At 38.1% G+C, this 18,031-nt stretch overlaps 2 protein-coding genes across 2 annotated transcripts in view; one reads left to right on the top strand and one right to left on the bottom strand.

Annotated features, from left to right (window-relative positions):
* Nucleotides 1-2,522: 2,522 nt before the first annotated feature.
* Nucleotides 2,523-12,331, bottom strand: LOC140923248 (uncharacterized). Its single transcript, XM_073373332.1, has 6 exons — nt 12,092-12,331; nt 10,020-10,103; nt 6,749-6,983; nt 6,132-6,251; nt 5,293-5,406; nt 2,523-3,076 (listed from the first exon to the last, which is right to left on the bottom strand). Exons 1-6 carry the CDS (start codon nt 12,289-12,291, stop codon nt 2,729-2,731), a joined length of 1,101 nt encoding a protein of 366 aa, XP_073229433.1. The 5' UTR covers nt 12,292-12,331; the 3' UTR covers nt 2,523-2,728.
* Nucleotides 12,332-12,628: 297 nt separating this feature from the next.
* LOC140922811 (heat shock 70 kDa protein 12A-like) overlaps nt 12,629-18,031 on the top strand; it is a 13,295-nt gene continuing 7,892 nt past the window's right edge. The window contains exons 1-3 of the mRNA XM_073372836.1: nt 12,629-12,768; nt 12,904-13,226; nt 15,911-16,135. Coding sequence (XP_073228937.1) covers nt 12,756-12,768; nt 12,904-13,226; nt 15,911-16,135 — 561 coding nt within the window. The 5' untranslated portion in view covers nt 12,629-12,755. The remainder of the gene's footprint in view (nt 12,769-12,903; nt 13,227-15,910; nt 16,136-18,031) is intronic.

The following is an 18,031-nucleotide window of genomic DNA, read 5'->3' as shown; positions in this document are numbered from 1 at the left end:
AGCAGGGGGGGAGGGGGGGGGTGGGAATTTTAAATTTGGGTTCGGAAATTAGGTGACGCATCCCTTCAATGGGAGTGAAATTTGCTAACCCTCCCCTTAAGCTTGGCCTAAAATATCATGACCCTCCCCACCTTACAGAATTGAAAGAATAATGTTCCAGGCTCTTTAAGGTGCAGTATTCCAAGCCAACAAGAAACAAGGAAACAAAAACAAAATAAAAGGAAAACAAAAAAAGCTAGGGCAAAAAGAATGGAAGCTAACTGCAAAAAAGTTATTGAAACCATTGCACCTCAGCAAGTGTCGCATAATGTTACAGAGCCTATTGGCCCATTATCTCTTCATTATGAAGGAATAAGTGGGCTCCTCAAAACGCAAAGGCCATATACCCAATAAGCCTTTGAGAAGGGTTGTTCACCAATGAATAACAGGAAATTATCAAGCAATATCCAAGCTTCAAGTTAAATGAAAATCATGATGATGAGGAGGAAAGTGATTGTATCAATGCTGATGATATAAATGATGATGATCAAGATGCTCACAGCAGCATTGATGGTGACGCTGAAGACAGTGATGAAAAGGATAGCCAAAACTCTAATAACATTAATAACAACATTATTCATAATAAAAATGCAATAAGACTCTATAGCATTGCCGTGTAATAAATGAAAAGTAGATGTTTGTTAAATTCTTGCAATAGTACTTCACAGTTTATATCCATAATGTTCCATTGTTCTTTAATTTTTTTCTTTTTTTTACCAAATAAGGAACTTCCTTTTTCTTCTGTAGGTGAACCTCTTACATGCTCACGGGCCTATATTTGCATGACCCTCCCCCTTTTAACGGCCCATTTTTCATGATCCCTCCCTTTTCTGAGTCTCAAAAAGTTGTGACCCTCCCTCTGTTTCCACCCCCCCTCCCCCCCTGCTAATTTCTGACAAGTCTCTAAGATGGTTCTCTCAAGGCTTTCAAATTAATTCAGCTGTTCTGGAGCGTGGAAGGGAAACGTGTGTGTCATTAAATCGAAGTTTCTCGTTCCTTTAAGCTTCACAGTCCAGACCCTGCACAATACTCACTTATCCTCAACCTCCATCACTACCACCCACCTCGCTGAAAGACTAAAATCCCTGCAGTAAGATTCGATCAGACCTTGCTGTTGGTCCCTGGCTCTCCATAAACTCCACTATTACCGAAAGCGCTAGTTTAAAATTACCTTTTCCAATTTTTAATAAATAAGTTGAGTATTGAATTTGCTTTGGAAACATTACACCAACCTTTATATGGCTACCAAAAAAAAAATGTCGGTACCGTTAAATGGCCAACCAGTAGTCAAGATATTAGGTGATTCAAGCAATTAACTACATCCGGCACATAACCCAGAGAGACTTACTTGTGTGGAGGTGTGGGTGGATATCACTTCTTAATGTTTTTTTTCCCTAGGTCTAGTACAAAATGCTTCATCTTCAACAGCTGTTCATGAACCTCTCAAACAATCACTACTCGCGGATTGAACGTTATATAATGGTTTAAGGGGATGGCGTCGTGAGTAAATTCATATATATGGGGTAAAGTTTATGGCCAAATTCGTTTTATCGCGTTGTGTGTTTGCAAACTTCGAATCGGTTTTTCTCTTCCGTCAATCATTTAACTGGAAGTGGAGTTAATGCAAATCACAATGCAACGCACTCGCCCAGCTTAGCCGCAAAAACAAAATTGAGAATAAACTAACTGCTCAAGAATAGCAAAGGAAATCTCGATGATGAGTGGAATTGTTCTTGAGGGCAGGAGTCAGACATTGCTTTATTCTTGCGAGAGACAAGAATAAGAAAGATCATAAAAAGTTTTGAAGAAAACTAGTCGATCATTGCCCGAAACAGTGCGAAACAGGACCATCACAAGCAGCGAACCTTGAAGCACAGAAACAAACAAAGTGCATCAAAATGCACCAATCGCAAGTAAACATGTGTTTCCTAATCGGTCCGCTAAGATGATTGACAGAATAGAAAAACCCAAAATTCCTTCGAAGTTTGCTAAACGTGCAGCGCAATACAACAAATTTAGCCATAAATTACTGTAGGCGACAGTCCGGCTTTTCATAGGGTACGGATGAAAAAAGGAGAACTAGATGTACTGTAAATATGGCTCTCCATTTCGACACACGTAATATTTTATTTTACTGTTCTTTTTTTTTTAGTTTAGAGAAACTCTTATGTCAAAAGTTAATCAGAAAATGTCCATACAATAGGGTTTTTTTCTTTTCTTTTTTGGTAGCTTTTTTTTTTTACTGAAAGTTTGCTCCACCAGAAGGAAATTTTTTTTTCTTCGGGCGCGAGAATGTTTTGCTGGCGAAAGCGCCATGTTGAAATTCGAAACCTACCGTAAGGGTTACTATTTTTACTCTCCCTAATATTCCTCCGTCATAACATCAAAGATGGCGGTTACAACAGAATAAACAAGCAGCTTTCGCCGCTCTCCCCCCCCCCCCCCCCCAAAAAAAAAATACGCCTGCACTTTTTTTTCCAGGCTAGTTTTACACTTGACTGTGCCAGGAACCTTGTCTTTAAAATCAAACTATTTTTGCTGATTTATTAATCAGTATCCTAACAACAGGTAAGTCTCTAAAATAACGTATGGCTACTATAAAATAGTAATGCTTATTAGCGAGCTTTTCATAGGACGGTTATTCCTAGTTAAAAAAAAAAAAAGATGACCCATTTATTCCTTCCCCAATTCAGTGTAAAACGACGTCTCCCTTCTCTATAACTCTGTTCTCCGAGTCCAAAAGAGTTGGCCATACGTAACACTTAATTTGTTTACGCTCTTGGGATTCGACCCAGCTTTCAGAGGTACTTTGCTTGGCAGAGAATGAAAAAGCCTGACTCTCGTTCTGATTAGCGGGATTAAAAGTTGAACTTTGATAGTCAACCTTTAACGGTGGAACTTGAGTTACGATGCGCCAAGCGAATCGGGTGCAATACTCGATGTAACCTTTTAAATCTTTTTTAAGACTTTTTTCAAGGTCTGGAAGAAGTTTCTTGTCATTTTCTTTCCATCTTTTCTTGAGGTCCTTTTTGACGTCCTGTAAAAAGAAACAACGCATGTTTTGTGTTTTAAGTAGTCATATCATAGCTGTTTTGCACCCTCTGTAAAAGTTCGCACCGCCCTTTTTTTCTTCAAGATGTACAAAGAAAAACAATATTTATGATAATGATGACGATGTTATGATATTTGTTACTCTACTGGAATTTTTTTGCAAAACAAAAAAGCTTAGGAATGTAATTTATCTGGATTGTTTAGTCCCATGCGAGATGTTTCACCTTTGCACGTCACAGCCGTTCCAGGATTAACACACACATAATATGGTTTTTATTTCCTTGCCATAAGGTTATTTCGGTTGCTAAGTATTTGTAATCAAATGGTGACAAGTAAAATTAGGAAACAATTTTACGACGCGCTTTTTGTCCAAATCCTTATAATTTAGTCTCGGGAAAATATTAGGATTTGAACAAAACGCAAGTGAAATTATTACCTAATTTCACAAGTATACCATTTGACTAAGTATTAATATCATGGGTGACGAATTACGTTAGCAATCGAGGATTTTTGACATGTTTATCCTGGATCTTATCGATCGAGACTCCACACTCTCAAACATTTAGAGCTTAAGTTAAGAATTTTCAGAATTTTTAGACAAAAAAACCCGTTAGAATCCTTTTTAATGTGCTCTTTCGTGTATTTAGGTTTTCTAAGGCGTCTTTTCATGCCTTGAAATCTTCATTCATAACATTTAAAACTTTGTAGCAATCTTGGCATTGAGACGTACGTAAGGTTGCCATCATGATGGCAATTTTGTAATTTCACATGTGACATTAATATATAGATTTAGGCAGGGCTAAAAGCGAAGCTCTCGATATTTATAGTTTGCTCAAACAAAATATAAAATCGTGTAATGCTAAGCGGCGAAGGCAACGAGAACGGTGAATAAACAACTGTACGTCTAATTAGCAAAATACAACTTTGCACGTGCAGTACACTTTTTTTGCACATTTCTTTGTCGTTGCTTTGCCCGACCACAACGTGTAACTTCCAGAAACTTCCTAGTTACACGTTTTATGGAGGAAATGTCGTACCTGTTGTTGTTCACTTTTTTTCACTCGCCCATTTTCACCCTAGTGGCCGCTAGGATTTCTCATTTTCTCACCGCCGCTAAAAAAATTTCATGTTGTTCTTCCAACAAATAGCTCTTTATCTTAGCGTACGGTAACGTAATTACCAAAATTTCTCGGATGGGTAGATTACCAAATTTTCTTACCCATGGTGCTCCGCTTCGCGCGCGTGGAGCTCTGCTATAAACTAAGCTGAAATTTCCCGCCAAAGTTAAGGAGTAATTCATCAATTATTATATTATGCAAGGCAACATTGTGTTATGTGATTATTAGCAGGAGCCCGCACCCTGCATGTTTTGATAAAAAATAATAATAATAAAATGTAAGGCGTGATTTGTTTTTATCTTAACACTTGAACGCACACGCAAAGTCATACCCCCACCCTGGTACAAGGGGAGGGGGATGGTTGTTGATGGAACCCACTTGAGTTTTTGATTTGTTGCAGTATTTCGAAACAATTTTGCCTTCAGTAGAAAGCCTTTGGTCTTCTCTACAAGATGAGGTATATTCTATGGATGGTGGAACCGCTGGAGGACTGTGACGTCACCAAACATGGTCACCATCTTGGCGCCATCTTGGATTTTATCAAGAATTAGAAATCAGGTAAAGACAGTGAGAATCAATATTTACTACATAAACACCAATGAAATATCAGGTGAGCTTTCGACCGAAAACTTGATACCCTCACATGTGAATATAACATGTTATCTTCACATTTGAAAATATTACTTTTGCTATGGCTACATAATAAATCGCACCTTTCACACCAAAAAAACTATTAAAGTGAAATGGTCTGGTATTTCATTGGTGTTTTTATAATAAATAGAACATTACATGGCCGCTGCGCTCACTCGTGAAATATTTTTCAACACTCGAAGAGAAATTTCGCATCTCCGCGCAGCCAAGTAATATCCTCTATTTTTTTGCGCTTAACTTATAAAATAACACATAACTGATATTTTATCCACAAGTTTTACTTTTATTGATGAAAAATGTTGAAAAAACATGCATTTTCAATCAAAAATGGTTTGACCACCTGCTACTTATGACGTCATATCTCGTAACCATAGTAACTGACCATCACTTAACTTCTGTCAAAAGGCTTAATATATTTTGTCGTCTTCAGTACCTTCATAAGGGCTTCCAGACTATGCTTCAAGGCGTCCTCCTTTACAAGCACCATCACCTCATTTAATGAATCTTGAGAAACAGAAGAATGCTTTGAACGCTTGACATCAGAAAGCTAATGAGATAAGTTAAAACCGACGATGAATGAAGAAAGCCATGATGATTTGAACACATATATTAGACCTGCTCATTGCATAGAATAAAATATAAATATGAACATTGCCAGATTATGAGTAAAGCTATAATGGAATAAGTAAAACTAGAAATGAACCCTTTTACAGGAAAAGATCAAATTTGAATAAAACATGGCTGTCAAAACTCGGTTGCTATAATTTTTAAGGAAAAGCCTCTAAGTTTTTTAAGCTTTTAGCAAGGGGGGCCTCAAAAAGCCCAAGGTATGAGTAGGGTTTATGCCGATTTTATTTGTAGTTGAGATATGGCCATTGTGAGGATGTTTTAGTAAAAAGTGGCCTCATTAAAGTTTGGTGAAATTGGTATAACTTTCTTTACATACTGACGCAAAAAGGGATCCGTATATTATCCAACCTTGAATTGCACGGAGTTTTGAATCCTTGGGATCCATATACCTGTCCCTGCTAGATAAGAGGGGATTGGCTTGGTTGTGTTGTAACCTATAATGAACCCAAACAGACTACAGCACTAATCTGTGTAGTATGTTGTTACTTAAGGCCATATTTACACCGCTAGATAAACTCCTGGTAACAATGCTTTTGATAACAGAAATTGGCCTATGAAAAACGCGCATAGTCATTAGTGTAAATTTTTAAGAAATAACAACTTTTCATAATATTGCCGACATTTATTAAACTAATTCTCAACCTTTCTGTATTTGCTCTCACTTGAGCCAACAGTAGGTGCTTCAGCAACTAACGTCTTCAGCATTGAAGAATAAAAATTAATGAAACTTTCTCTTGCTTTTGACGAGCACTCGTAGGATATCTGAGGGCGTGGAACAAACACGAAAACAACAAATAAGTATGTTTAGAGAACATTTCAGAGGTAAGGCGTTTAGTATTTCCTGCATGGCGAGGTACTGAATCAATCTAGGTTTCCATCCATCCCAGGGTCGGTATGAATCATCTTTACGTTATGACACAATCAACGTGTGTGTGGGGGAATGTTTTCAAAAGATTAACAGCTAGCTCTCACTTGGGTTTAATAAAAAGAAGAGATCTAAAACATAGCATTTTGGATGTCACTTTACAATGTAATATATTTGACTATTGCTGTGGTTAAAGGTTGAAAAGGCCGATATTACCTCCCGCTCATAGTGAGCACTGTGCGTTTGTGACGTTTAGTCGTCGATAACTGCTGTGCTGGTGAAGAATGCCCTCCCCGGTGAAAAGGGAAGCAAAAGGGTGACTGTCATTGAATTAGAATAATTTTTTGGCTTTGAACTCAACCTTTCGTGTGTTTGTATGTTTCAATTACTTTACCTCAAAAATCAAGCAGGCAAGTCTGTATGCCTTCAGTTGATCTGATATCGAATTTTGTCCCTTTTTTTGGTGCTTCGTCAGTTTGGCTTCTATTTTATCGATTGCGTCAACGCGAGCCCCATCCCTAAAGTCGTCTTTGTATTCCATTTCCAGATCGGATTGTCTGTTGGCGCTCAGCGTATTTTCTGTTCTACTTTGATCCATATTGAACTTTCTTTCGGCCATTGTAGCATTCCTATGTTCATAAATTCGAGTTAGCAATAGAAAACATCACAGATTAAGTTTAAAAAATTAAATAACAATCATGAGTAATAATTATAAGAAGTAGGTTGAATATGATCGCCCTGTTGAGCACAGTCCTGAATAAAACTGTTGTTGACAGTGACTGACTGTTTTTCGACGACCTGTGCGGTAGTCATCTTCAGATTCAAAGTGAGTTGCTTCACGTCAGTTAATGGTATAACTCTGGTTGAAGACTCGTAATGTCATTGGTGCCTTTCGATCCGTCTATCTTCACAGTTAAACAGTCGTTTATTGTTAGTCAAACTGGAAGTCGTCCAGTCGTTCTCTCGTGGTTAGTTCTCTTGATTCCGCCAATAAGTCGTTTGTACGGTGCCGGAACCGTTGACTACCATTCAGTAGCGTTTGTTTTAAGTTAGTAAACCCGCTATGCGGGTCGTTGATAGTAGTCTGTGAATACGTAATTCATTTCGCAGAGTCCCAGTCCATTTGATCAGTGTTTCGTCTGTAAATGGTGCTCAGCAACTAGTAGTTGTTGACTTCGCCATTTCGCAACACGTATATTTTAAGGTTGTAGTTTACGTGCGATAGTTTCAGAGGTGCCTGTGTGATGTACGGCATAGTCGCTGTCGTAACAGGGCCCGAGTTGACGTTGGTCTGAGTGTTGGAATCAGTGTGCTAAGAACGCTATTAAGAACTGTACTATTGAACTACCACTACCTAAAGACGACATCATGGACCTACTCTAACTCTGTTTGACTTCGACGTACTTTCAGTACAACGGCAGGCGAGGATGGCGTTAAGGGAATTACGATACGAGACGAAGATGTTAAACTTTCCCTCTTCGCTGATGATATGACGACCTATTCGTTGCGCTGAAGAATTTTGGTGCGTGTTCTGGTTTAAAAGCAAATAATGAAAAAACCGAAGCCTCAGCTTTAGGAAATAGTAGATCTGCTTGGAAGGGGCATTCTGATTTGCTAAATCTTTGTAACACTATTACGATTCTAGGCGTTTACTTTGGCTATGACGCTAAACAAAGAGATGAATTGAATTTTAGGTTTACTTTGAAATCGATTAAAAAGGCGATTGATTTGTGAAAATGGCGCTGATTTCTCTCTTAGGTAGAATACAAATTATCAGTTAAAAACTTTCCCCTCCCCAAGTCTATGTTTAGAGCGTCAGTGTTGCCAAGATTAAAAGACCTTATCATTATAGAGAAAAAACAAACAACGCCTACTGCTAAAGTATAGTTAGCTGCAACGTATCCGAACACAGATATTGAAAAAAACGCACTAATGACATTATGACTCTTCAAAGCCAATAACCTCACGGCTTAACTGACAGACGAACAATAACATCGCGACTTAATTGATCACCAATGAAGTCAATGACCAAAGTTTGATGTTATCAACTGACGTGACACAAGTCACATTGACTCGGAAGACGACTGCACAGGTTGTAGAATCGTCAGTCAATGTCAACAACATCAGACTTGGACATTTAGCATTACTAGTTGTAGATTTTTCAAAGTTTGTCGTTTATCATTTTATTTATTTACACATATATTTTTATTTAGTATATACACACTCAGTGATGTTGGTGAATTGAGCAATCTGATTGGTTCGCTATCTCGGACTATTGAACAATATTCACCTCCTAGCGAGTGGATAATGTGTAAGCTCGATTTTTTTCCCATTTTTATAGAGAAGGATCTTTTAAAAGTCGACAAAATCCTAGGGTTGACTTTTTTCAGGCAAGAAAATACTTCGAAGGATTCAAAATGGCTTTTTTCCATTTAGTGTAGTTGAGTTTTGTGGTCGATGGATTGTTTACAACTCCCGTTTATTCGCCTAGAAGAAGACGTTTCGTGCGCTCAGCGTTTCCTAACAAGAAAAATTTGGCTAAAAAACGAAGTTTACTTAAGACAAACAAATTTGAAAGCAAATGTTTGCAGAAATTCTACGTTTCAAGTAAATAAGAGAAAGAATGCCACATGAAGACGAAGCCTTACCGCGAGGAACCGAATCGCCATTTTTTTGTCAGCACATCATGCGAAGAACGACACAACAAACCTTTTCGGCTGTAAACTTGGCGAGTCAACAGATAACAACAAAGCTCTTCTTTTCTTCTCAGGTAAGGAAACAATTCAAACTTTTAGCGGTTCCATTTAAGTCATCACGCTGTTGTTTGCGAAGTGATAAGCTTGTGAATTGCCATGTTTGAAAATTCTACAAAGATCTATTTTAAAACTTTCGCGTGTCTAGCTGACCTGAGCTGTCATTCAAATCGTACTTTTTAATGGTTTCCTCTCTGATTTTGTTGAGATCAGTTCGTGTGTATATACTAAAACAGTTACTCTTTTCAATTTCGGGGAATAGTGGCTTTGGGAATACTTACTTAAATATGTAGCCACTATTCACCTCGATTTCAAAGAATAATTGTTAAATATTTACAATTTTAAATTATATCGTATTGTTTACAAATTAACAACTAAATATCTGTCCACGATAGAAAACTATTTATAATTGTAAATAATTTAAAAGTGGTAAAAGGAAAATCAAGCATCACTAAGAAAAAAACTATCAAAAATTTAGAGTGCAGATGTAGACCAGCTACAGCGAAAGTGAAGTCTTCTGAGACCTCACGTGAATGGATATCTAGAACCTCTGACGCATCTTTGTACAGTTCTTAATATAGCAAATGAGGGCTCTATTCGAAGCCAGGAAATAACGCTCGGATTTCAGGATTTTTATTTGCTTTGAATTTTTCGTACAAAACCTTTTCAAACTGACATCACGGAATTATATTTTAGGGGAAAAATTTCTTATCCCACAGTCTTCGAGAGCTGCTGGTCCAAAACAGAAATCTTGTTCAAGCCTCAAATTAGTGAAAAAAAAACCCCAACTTACCCCGGCTTATGTAAAATAAGGAAGCCCCCGCCAAGGGTGGGGGAAGGGGTGTTTGAAGCTGATCACAACCCCTTTTGAAATGAGAAATATACTGCTTCAAACTAATATGTCTGTCCTACCTCTCTCGTAGCCTTCGCAGTTCATTATCTTTCTCTTCTAACAGTTGTTTTGCTCTTGAGATATATTCTTCATCTGTCGTCATGCTGTCAAGTGATCGTGAACTTAAGATTAAAATTGCAGTTTGTAACGCCTGCTGCAGAATTATTTACGGTCAGCATTAAACACGGACTGCGGACTGCGGACTGCGGACTACGGACTGCGGACTGGGTATGAAATACGGACTAGGTATAAAACGCGGACTGGAAAACACGGACTGGGTATAAAACACGGACAAGGTATAAAACGTGGACCTCGGACTGTGGACTGGGTATAAAATACGGACTACGGACTACTTTGGTAAAAACGGTGCTAATTGGTTCTAGGTAAGGAAAAATAAGATCAAAGATCGCTAAATAACAAGACACGTAAGTTAAAGTTGTAAATACTCCTATAAATTAGTCTTGGTGGAAGTGTGCCGCACGGTTCTCTGAATCATGAGCCGGGTCAAAATGCTATTTTCTTCACCCATTTTTAGACCTTGTCTTGGTCTCTAACAATCATGAATGGGGTCAGGATCGGGGGTGGTACTTCCTTATATAATGGAAGGGTAGGAGTTCTGAGCCTTTTTGGTCTGAAAACACTTTGCCCGTTTTGGTGTGGAATCGGGTATGGTTTTCGAGGGAACTACGGTAGCGTGCATGAATGGACGTATTTATCGTTTCAATTCCGAATGAATAAGAACGAAATAGAAATGTGCGAATTCGAAATGCATTTTGAGAATTTTTTTGTTTCCGCTCTAACTTGGTAATGATGACATAATTTCTGCCTAATTAGACCTAAACTGTTCCAGGCTCTGAGATAGTTGGGTCCGTTCAATTAAGAAAGCGAAAACACGAAAATAAAACGGGAGAAAACTGGGGAGTCTCCCCAACTATCTGAGAGCCTGGAACAGGCTAAATTAGGCCAGGTCCGAAAATGGGTATTGATTTTAGAGATCTGGTCTGAAAACGGATGTGGAAAATGGCATTTTTGGTCTGCAATAAGGTCAGGATTCGGAGAACCGGGCACCACACCCCCACCAAGAATTCCCAGCGGTACCACCCTTCGGGGATCAGGAGCAGGGTGTAAATCATGTCATCATAATCATCGCTTAGAACATAACGTTGGATGACTCATTTCGGTTATTATTCACGTATGTGAGTAATCCCTCCCCCCTAAATACTGCTTTTGTGCATCGCAGAATGCCCTACATTGACCTTCTCGTCTGAGAAGTTCTTCATTCAGTTCTCATATTCCCAAGGCTTTATTTGAAACGGAATTGTGACATCCGATAAGAAATTTACTGATCTGACTTACACCAATACTATTTTTTTTTAAATTCGGTGCTTCTTATTGGTTTAAAACTGCAAATTCAAATCTCTTCTAACTCCCTCCTTTTATAAAATTCAGAGTTTAATTTCAGTTGCCTTGAGTACCGGCATGACCTTCCTTCTCCGTGGGAAGAACAGGCTACGTGAACAGCCAAGGGAATGTTAAAGCTGGGAGTACTGTTTTTGCTAGTCCGCTTTTCATTTCTCTCGGTTTTACCTTTCTAAAGTCATTTTTATATACATAGTCCGTAGTCCGCGTTTTATACCTAGTCCGTGTTTTATACTCAGTCCGCAGTCCACATTTTATACCTAGTCCGTATTTTCAAGTATACCCAGTCCACAGTCCGTGGTCCGCAGTCCGCAGTCGGTGTTTTATACTGACCGGAATTATTTATGCCTAATGCGTTACGCTCTTGACTAAGTTTGTTTTTATAGGTCACAGATGTTGAATCTTGTCACTCACATTGAGTAATGAGGCTGCGAGAGGGGGAAATGAAATAGTTGCGAAATTAAAATATAAGGCCTTTCCCAGTCAAAATAAAGAAAATTAAAAAAAAAAATTTAAAAAAAGAGAAAATGAATGTGGCGAAGATTCTAGCTTGCTGAAAACCGGAAGCTTTACTTTCGATCGATCGTACGCTGAATAATTTAACTGCACTCAATAACACATCCATGGTTTCCTAAATACTGCAGTCACGAAAAGGAAATAGTTAAGAAAGTACCTATTAAGTTTTCGTTTCAGAATTATATTCTCCTGCTCCAGCTCCTCCAGTCGGGTGAGTCGAAGTGTAATGGCCTCAATAAGATCATCCTTTGACATTGTATCATTGTCACTGTGAATCAGCGAGGGTTTCTGCCAATTTGAAGTGTCCTCGATACTTGGTCGAACCGAATTGGAGCTAGAAATCTTTTTAGCCGACATCACCTGAAGCAAAACGTAAAAAGTTCTGAAAATATAACAAAAGAAAGTAGAACACTGTAGAATATGGTTTCCCGGATGTATTTCGATTCGCGGAAAACAAGGTCCGGGAACTCAAATTTCCATAACCTTTGAAATGTATGCAAATATAAGATGTGCTTGATATTTTAATCTTAATTGAGCCGTTTATCGCATTGTCATGTTTCCGAGAAAGAGCGGATGTTTATGGCATTTTGACCTTTTTTTTCGCAGTTCGTGATAAGTAACTTAACCATGCAAAAGTACGCCCCTTTTCCAAGAATACACGGGTGATTAATTTTAATCAGCATTCTCGTCATAACATTTACTAGGGTATTTTCCCTTTAACTCTCTAATGCAGATGACTTTTGGAAAAACACATCTAAGGAAACTATTTGACTGAATACGTATCAGAAATCTACACTTTTGGAGCAATTGAAGCATCTGAAATGGCTTCCAATGGTAAGTTTAATATAAAGCGAAACAACGTTTAAAATGACTGAATGAGAAACTTATTTGATTCAATAAATTGGCCTCATACGAATTGCAGGGAACATGATGAACGGCTAAACAGTTTTAAATTTTATGTTTTCACAGCGTTCGAGGATTCTCTCCTCTATTTGCCAAAGTCCTCATACCTTGCAGTTGTAGCAATTGACTTTGGTACCACGTACAGTGGATTTGCATTTTCCTTTATTAAAGATCAAGGAAGGGATGCTATATTTATGAACATGGACTGGGTGAATGAACAAGGTGCCCAAACAAGCAAAACCCCGACATGCCTGCTTCTGAAGCCCGATCTATCGTTCGACTCATTTGGATACGAAGCGATCGAGAAGTATGCAGGTCTTGAGGGTGATGGCGAAGAAAAAGAGTATTTTTTTTTTAAGCACTTTAAGATGGCTTTGCATAGTGACAAGGTATGTTTACTTGCTCAAATAACGGCTTATTGGGAAACAAAGTGATTATATAAGTGATTTCGATTAGTTGTTGTGCTCAGTGGCTCGTCTCGGTATTATTTATCGGCTTTTTCTCTATAATAATAATAATAATAATCAACTTTATTTAACGAGGGTAACACGGGACAGTACTTCAACTGAATAACCAGTGGCCCTCAAACTAAAATTATAAAACAAAAATTAAGTTTCTTTAATAACCTAATTTTATAAAGGTTTTTAAAATTAAGATTATGGATTTTTAAAATTTCGATTATGTACTTCAGTGTCTTCATTTAAGTTGCTTATCAAGAGTTTAGAATGGAAAATAATAGAGTAGCAATATAAATATACATTTCATCTCATGGATCTAGAACCGTACGGCTTGATCTACTAAAATCTGCACATAGACATCGCTACTCGGTTGAAGGAGTCATTCTCCATGACTTTAATTCATTGCATTAGTTCTTCGTTTCCTCCGATTTAAACTATTTTCCAGAAATATGGGTGAACAACTTTACTGGGTTTAGAAATGTATGTTGATGTTTTAATTAAAAAAAAAAAAATTTTAAAGCTTTCTGTGGAGTTATAAAGAAATTGATAACGTCGTTTAAAATTATTATTGTCTTATTATTATCATTATTACTACTACTATAATAATAATACATTATTACTATTATGACAGTACAAACGTTTGGATGCTCAGAGTAAAAAATAAATGCTATGGCTGGGCGGCAAACCGTAACCAGACTCAGCATCGACTAAAATTTCTAGTAACAATTACACAATAATTTGGGCAAAAAATAAAAACCTGGGTAAAAATGATTTGATAAAAGTGTCATAAAAAATAAATAAATAAATAAATAAATAAATCGTACAAGCTTTATGGACGTCTTAATTATAAAATAAAAATGTTCATAAGTTAAAAAACATCGTTCATATAGTTGCCCATTAAATTATTAGAACGTCTAGTTATGTCAATAAAATTTCGATAAATGTACAAGATTAAGTATCTGTTAAAATAGGTGTCCAAAATTCCTATAGATATCTAACCGTGCAGCTTGAACATTCTAGCAATGTGAAATGAACTAGACAGGATTGCCTTTTGCATTTGGTGCATAATTGATTCACACTTGTCTCCTACAAGCTCTTTTATATTTTAATCAACCTCTTTCGAACAGCCTCCAAGGACATCCATTATCATGTTATACCGATTGACATTGTACTTATATTATAAAACTGAAAATAGCTTTTGACCTCAACTGAAGTCTTGCTCACTTTTACGCCGGCTAGTGTCGTGTCCAGCGCATAATGTGCTAAGATTAGGTCATTTTGAGAGGCCCTCGGGCCTTCCTGCTCACCTTGATTCTATGTTAATATATTCTCCCTGTGTCTCCCATTGTCTGCAATATCTATATGGAGTCGCGCGAACAGAAAGCTCTACGGCCACTTCTAATCCTCCCCCGAACGAGTGCAAGAGGTAAGTAAACAAGACGCACACCATTCCGGAAGAAGGAACATTGACAGGGCTACAGACACACATCAACAGTATTGATAAAAGCATTAAGTGGACTACTGAAGAGAAAGTAGAGACCACAGTGGAGAAAAAGGGGATAGAAAAGAAAAAAAAAACACCGGATTTTCTGGACACGGTAACTGTCTTCAGGAAGTTACGGTTCGATCGACACTATAGTGTGAAACCTACATTGATTAGTTCTTGAACTTTAATAGTAACCAACCTACCAGAACATAAGAGAAGATTTGTTAGAACCCTGATGCACTGCACAGAGAGAATTGTTAGTACGTTACCTCAAAGAACTAAGAAAATAGAGGCCGCATCAGGCTAGCAAGCAGAGTGGGTAATTAACGAACCCCTGACTAGGCAGGTCAAACAAAACCCCTGGTTTGGGGGCCTCAGCAACACCAGAGCCTATAGTGGACGAATAAAAAGGAACGGTTGAGACAGTGAAGGGGAAGTCCAAGAAGTTCCCAATGGTAATTCCGTATTTCAAAGGCGTTTCGGAGAACCTGAGAAGAGTATTCAAACAGTAAAGGGCCCCCTATACTTCAAGCCTAGCAACACCCTTGGGCAATTGTCAGTACGTCAAAAGGACAAGATCCAGAAACAGAAGGTGGTGGGTCCAGTGTGTCACAAACAATGTGAGACATGTGAGGCCTCGTATGTTGGGGAAATAAAAAGATCTTTAAGGGCAAGATTCTAAGAACAAATAGGGGACTCAGTGCGACCTGACCACATCGGAGGTCTCACATTAACTTGATCACCCTGGACACACGACAGATCTGGAGAAGACCAAGATATTGACTGGAGGACTTTAGTGGTTTGAACAGTTTGACCCTGAATAGAGACGAGGGAAGGTACAACCTCCCCATTGTTTGGAAAAACTTTCTTCTTAAAAAATAAGTACTGGGAGGGGCGATCAGGCCCTAGAGCTTTTCAGTCATGACGTAATTTTAGCACGTTATGCGCTGGACACGACACCTACCAGCAATGAAGTGAACTTAAGTTGAGGTTGAAGGCTCTTATTAGTTTTCAGTTTATGCTGAAGTAAAGCTTAAAATTTTGTTCATAATAAAAAAGGAACAGTTACCGAAACGCAAAGCTGGAGAATTATTAAATTAATTACTTATTTATCATTTATTTTTTTTAGACACTGGACACCGAAACGACGATAAGAGCAGCTAACGGTGAAACAGTGAAGGCTAAAGCAGTTTTCGCCCATTCAATCAGGTTTCTAAAGGATGAAGCTATCAAAGTGATTCGCCAGCGAACTGGAGACGACAATTATAACACAGACGATACTCAATGGGTGTTAACTGTGCCTGCTATTTGGACACCGAAAGCCAAGCAATTTATGAGAGAGGCAGCTTATGAGGTAGGAAACACTAAATTTCATGATAGATGTTTAATGCATTGTGTCACTTCTTACCATATTTAATTGTTATATTTTAAAGAATGCTATTACTAAACACTTGTAAGCAGAATTTTGACGTGATTGTCATAAAAGCCACCTATAAATGAAAAGAAAGAATAAGAGAAAATATCTTTTATATAGAAATTAAGTTAACTGCGGACTTAATAAATCTAAAGATAAAAGAAAAAAAATTGCATTACATAAATATATAAATTTACTTTTTTTAGCGTAGCCCCATACCTAAGTAATCTATCCATCCTAGAAAATTTGGTAATGACGTTACCCGTACACCGACCGGCAACCACCGTCCGTTCGCACCACAGGGAACGAATGTTTTATCTCACACTTTCTTGCTAGTTTGGGAGCCCAGGTGCAACCTGATATTGCACAACCATGTTGTGATCAATTATAACATAGCTACAATAGAATAGTCGCCTAATCAAATTGAATGGCGCGAGCATGCTTCATATTCCCATTGAGCACGCTAATGACGTCAATAATTTATACCTCGAGTTCTTGTGAGCTTAGCAATCCTCCCAAGACGTCTCCCAAGTGCATCCATAACTCAACAGTACACGATGAAGCGTTAACCATATGTTTTATAAGGTAAATTTAAAAGAAAACTTTTGAATTTGTTTACCGATAGTAGGGAAAAGAGGTGAGTGCTGTTGTTGTTGTTGTCATCTGCAGAAGCTGTACGGGCTATGGCGTGGGCAAATCATTCTCTCATTTTTTCGTGAATTAATAGTTCTCCGGCACCTCAACATGGATTTGACAATCTTTTTGAATGTTATCTTAAGCGACTTGATTAAACTTTCTCTCAGTTTCAAGACAAAAACGTAACTGTGAGGTAAAAAAAAATATATAGTCACGTACACATTGACGTGTGCTGCTTTGAGCGCGCACTACAATAATAAAAATCTAACTTAACTTCTGCTTTGATCGCTTTGATTCTCGCGGAGCGAGCGAAGCGAGTATATAATTTTGTCGCGCGCGCAGCGTGCGGATCACGCGAGGATCGCAAGCGAATTGCGATAGAGTACTAAAGTGATGACGTCATAAAAATGAAATTTCTGAAATTATGGGATTTGTCAGGATATTCTGAAAGAACAATGTCTAAGAGGCCTACTTACTAAAAATGGGCATTTCGGGACAAATTGTCTCTGAGATGTTAGCCGGTTATATTCAGAAAACTCCGTACAAACCCTTCTAATTTTTTGGGGGGTCGACCCAAAAAATTTTAGAAGGGTTTGTATGGAGTTTTCTAAGCATAACTGGGCTACGATCTCAGAGACAATTTGCCCCGAAATGCTCATTTTTGGCAAGTAGACCTCTTGGACATTGTTCTCTCAGAATATCCTGACAAATCCCATGATTTCAAAAAATTTCATTTTTATGACGTCACACTTTAGAACTCTATTTCGCTTTGGTCATAAATCTTTCTATCGGCTTAGTATCCGCAGTTGCCTAGCAACAAGCCATAAACAAATCCTAAGACGCCATTCAACATGACGTGATCGTGCATTTTGGGTTTCCAGGCAACACGTCCAACGACTTAGTCTCATTTTATTCATCCTTTGTTTATTGTGCGTTGGCGAATCGTAAAGTATTTCTTAGGTAAATAACAGCGGGCTGCACAACAGTGCCCGATTGGACAAGTGGCTGGAAATCCTTGCTGTGGAGGGTTTAACACCGAAAGAACGGTGACCTGAACTTCAGCGAAAGCAGCGAAGAACATGAAGAAGAAGACCAGTCCGTTAATCGAGCGGCCTATATAAAGCCCGAGAGTGAATAAACACGGAAATAATGCGAAATGGTTTTGAAATACTCGTTTGAGCTATTCTTCCTCAAATGTAT

Source organism: Porites lutea, chromosome 13 (genome assembly GCF_958299795.1).
Source record: "Porites lutea chromosome 13, jaPorLute2.1, whole genome shotgun sequence".
In the NCBI taxonomy this organism is placed as follows: Eukaryota; Metazoa; Cnidaria; class Anthozoa; order Scleractinia; family Poritidae; genus Porites; species Porites lutea.
Note: the sequence above shows the minus strand (reverse complement) of the source record. Positions and strands in the feature narration are given on the sequence as shown.

Excerpts from the sequence above, each read along its gene's own strand:
- LOC140923248 (XM_073373332.1), bottom strand. The coding sequence starts at position 12,291 with ATGTCGGCTAAAAAGATTTCTAGCTCCAATTCGGTTCGACCAAGTATC. Across the intron at positions 6,252-6,748 it reads TTGCCTGCTTGATTTTTGAG|ATATCCTACGAGTGCTCGTC; the intron begins GTAAAGTAATTG and ends CCACGCCCTCAG. Across the intron at positions 3,077-5,292 it reads GTCTGGAAGCCCTTATGAAG|GACGTCAAAAAGGACCTCAA; the intron begins GTACTGAAGACG and ends TTCTTTTTACAG.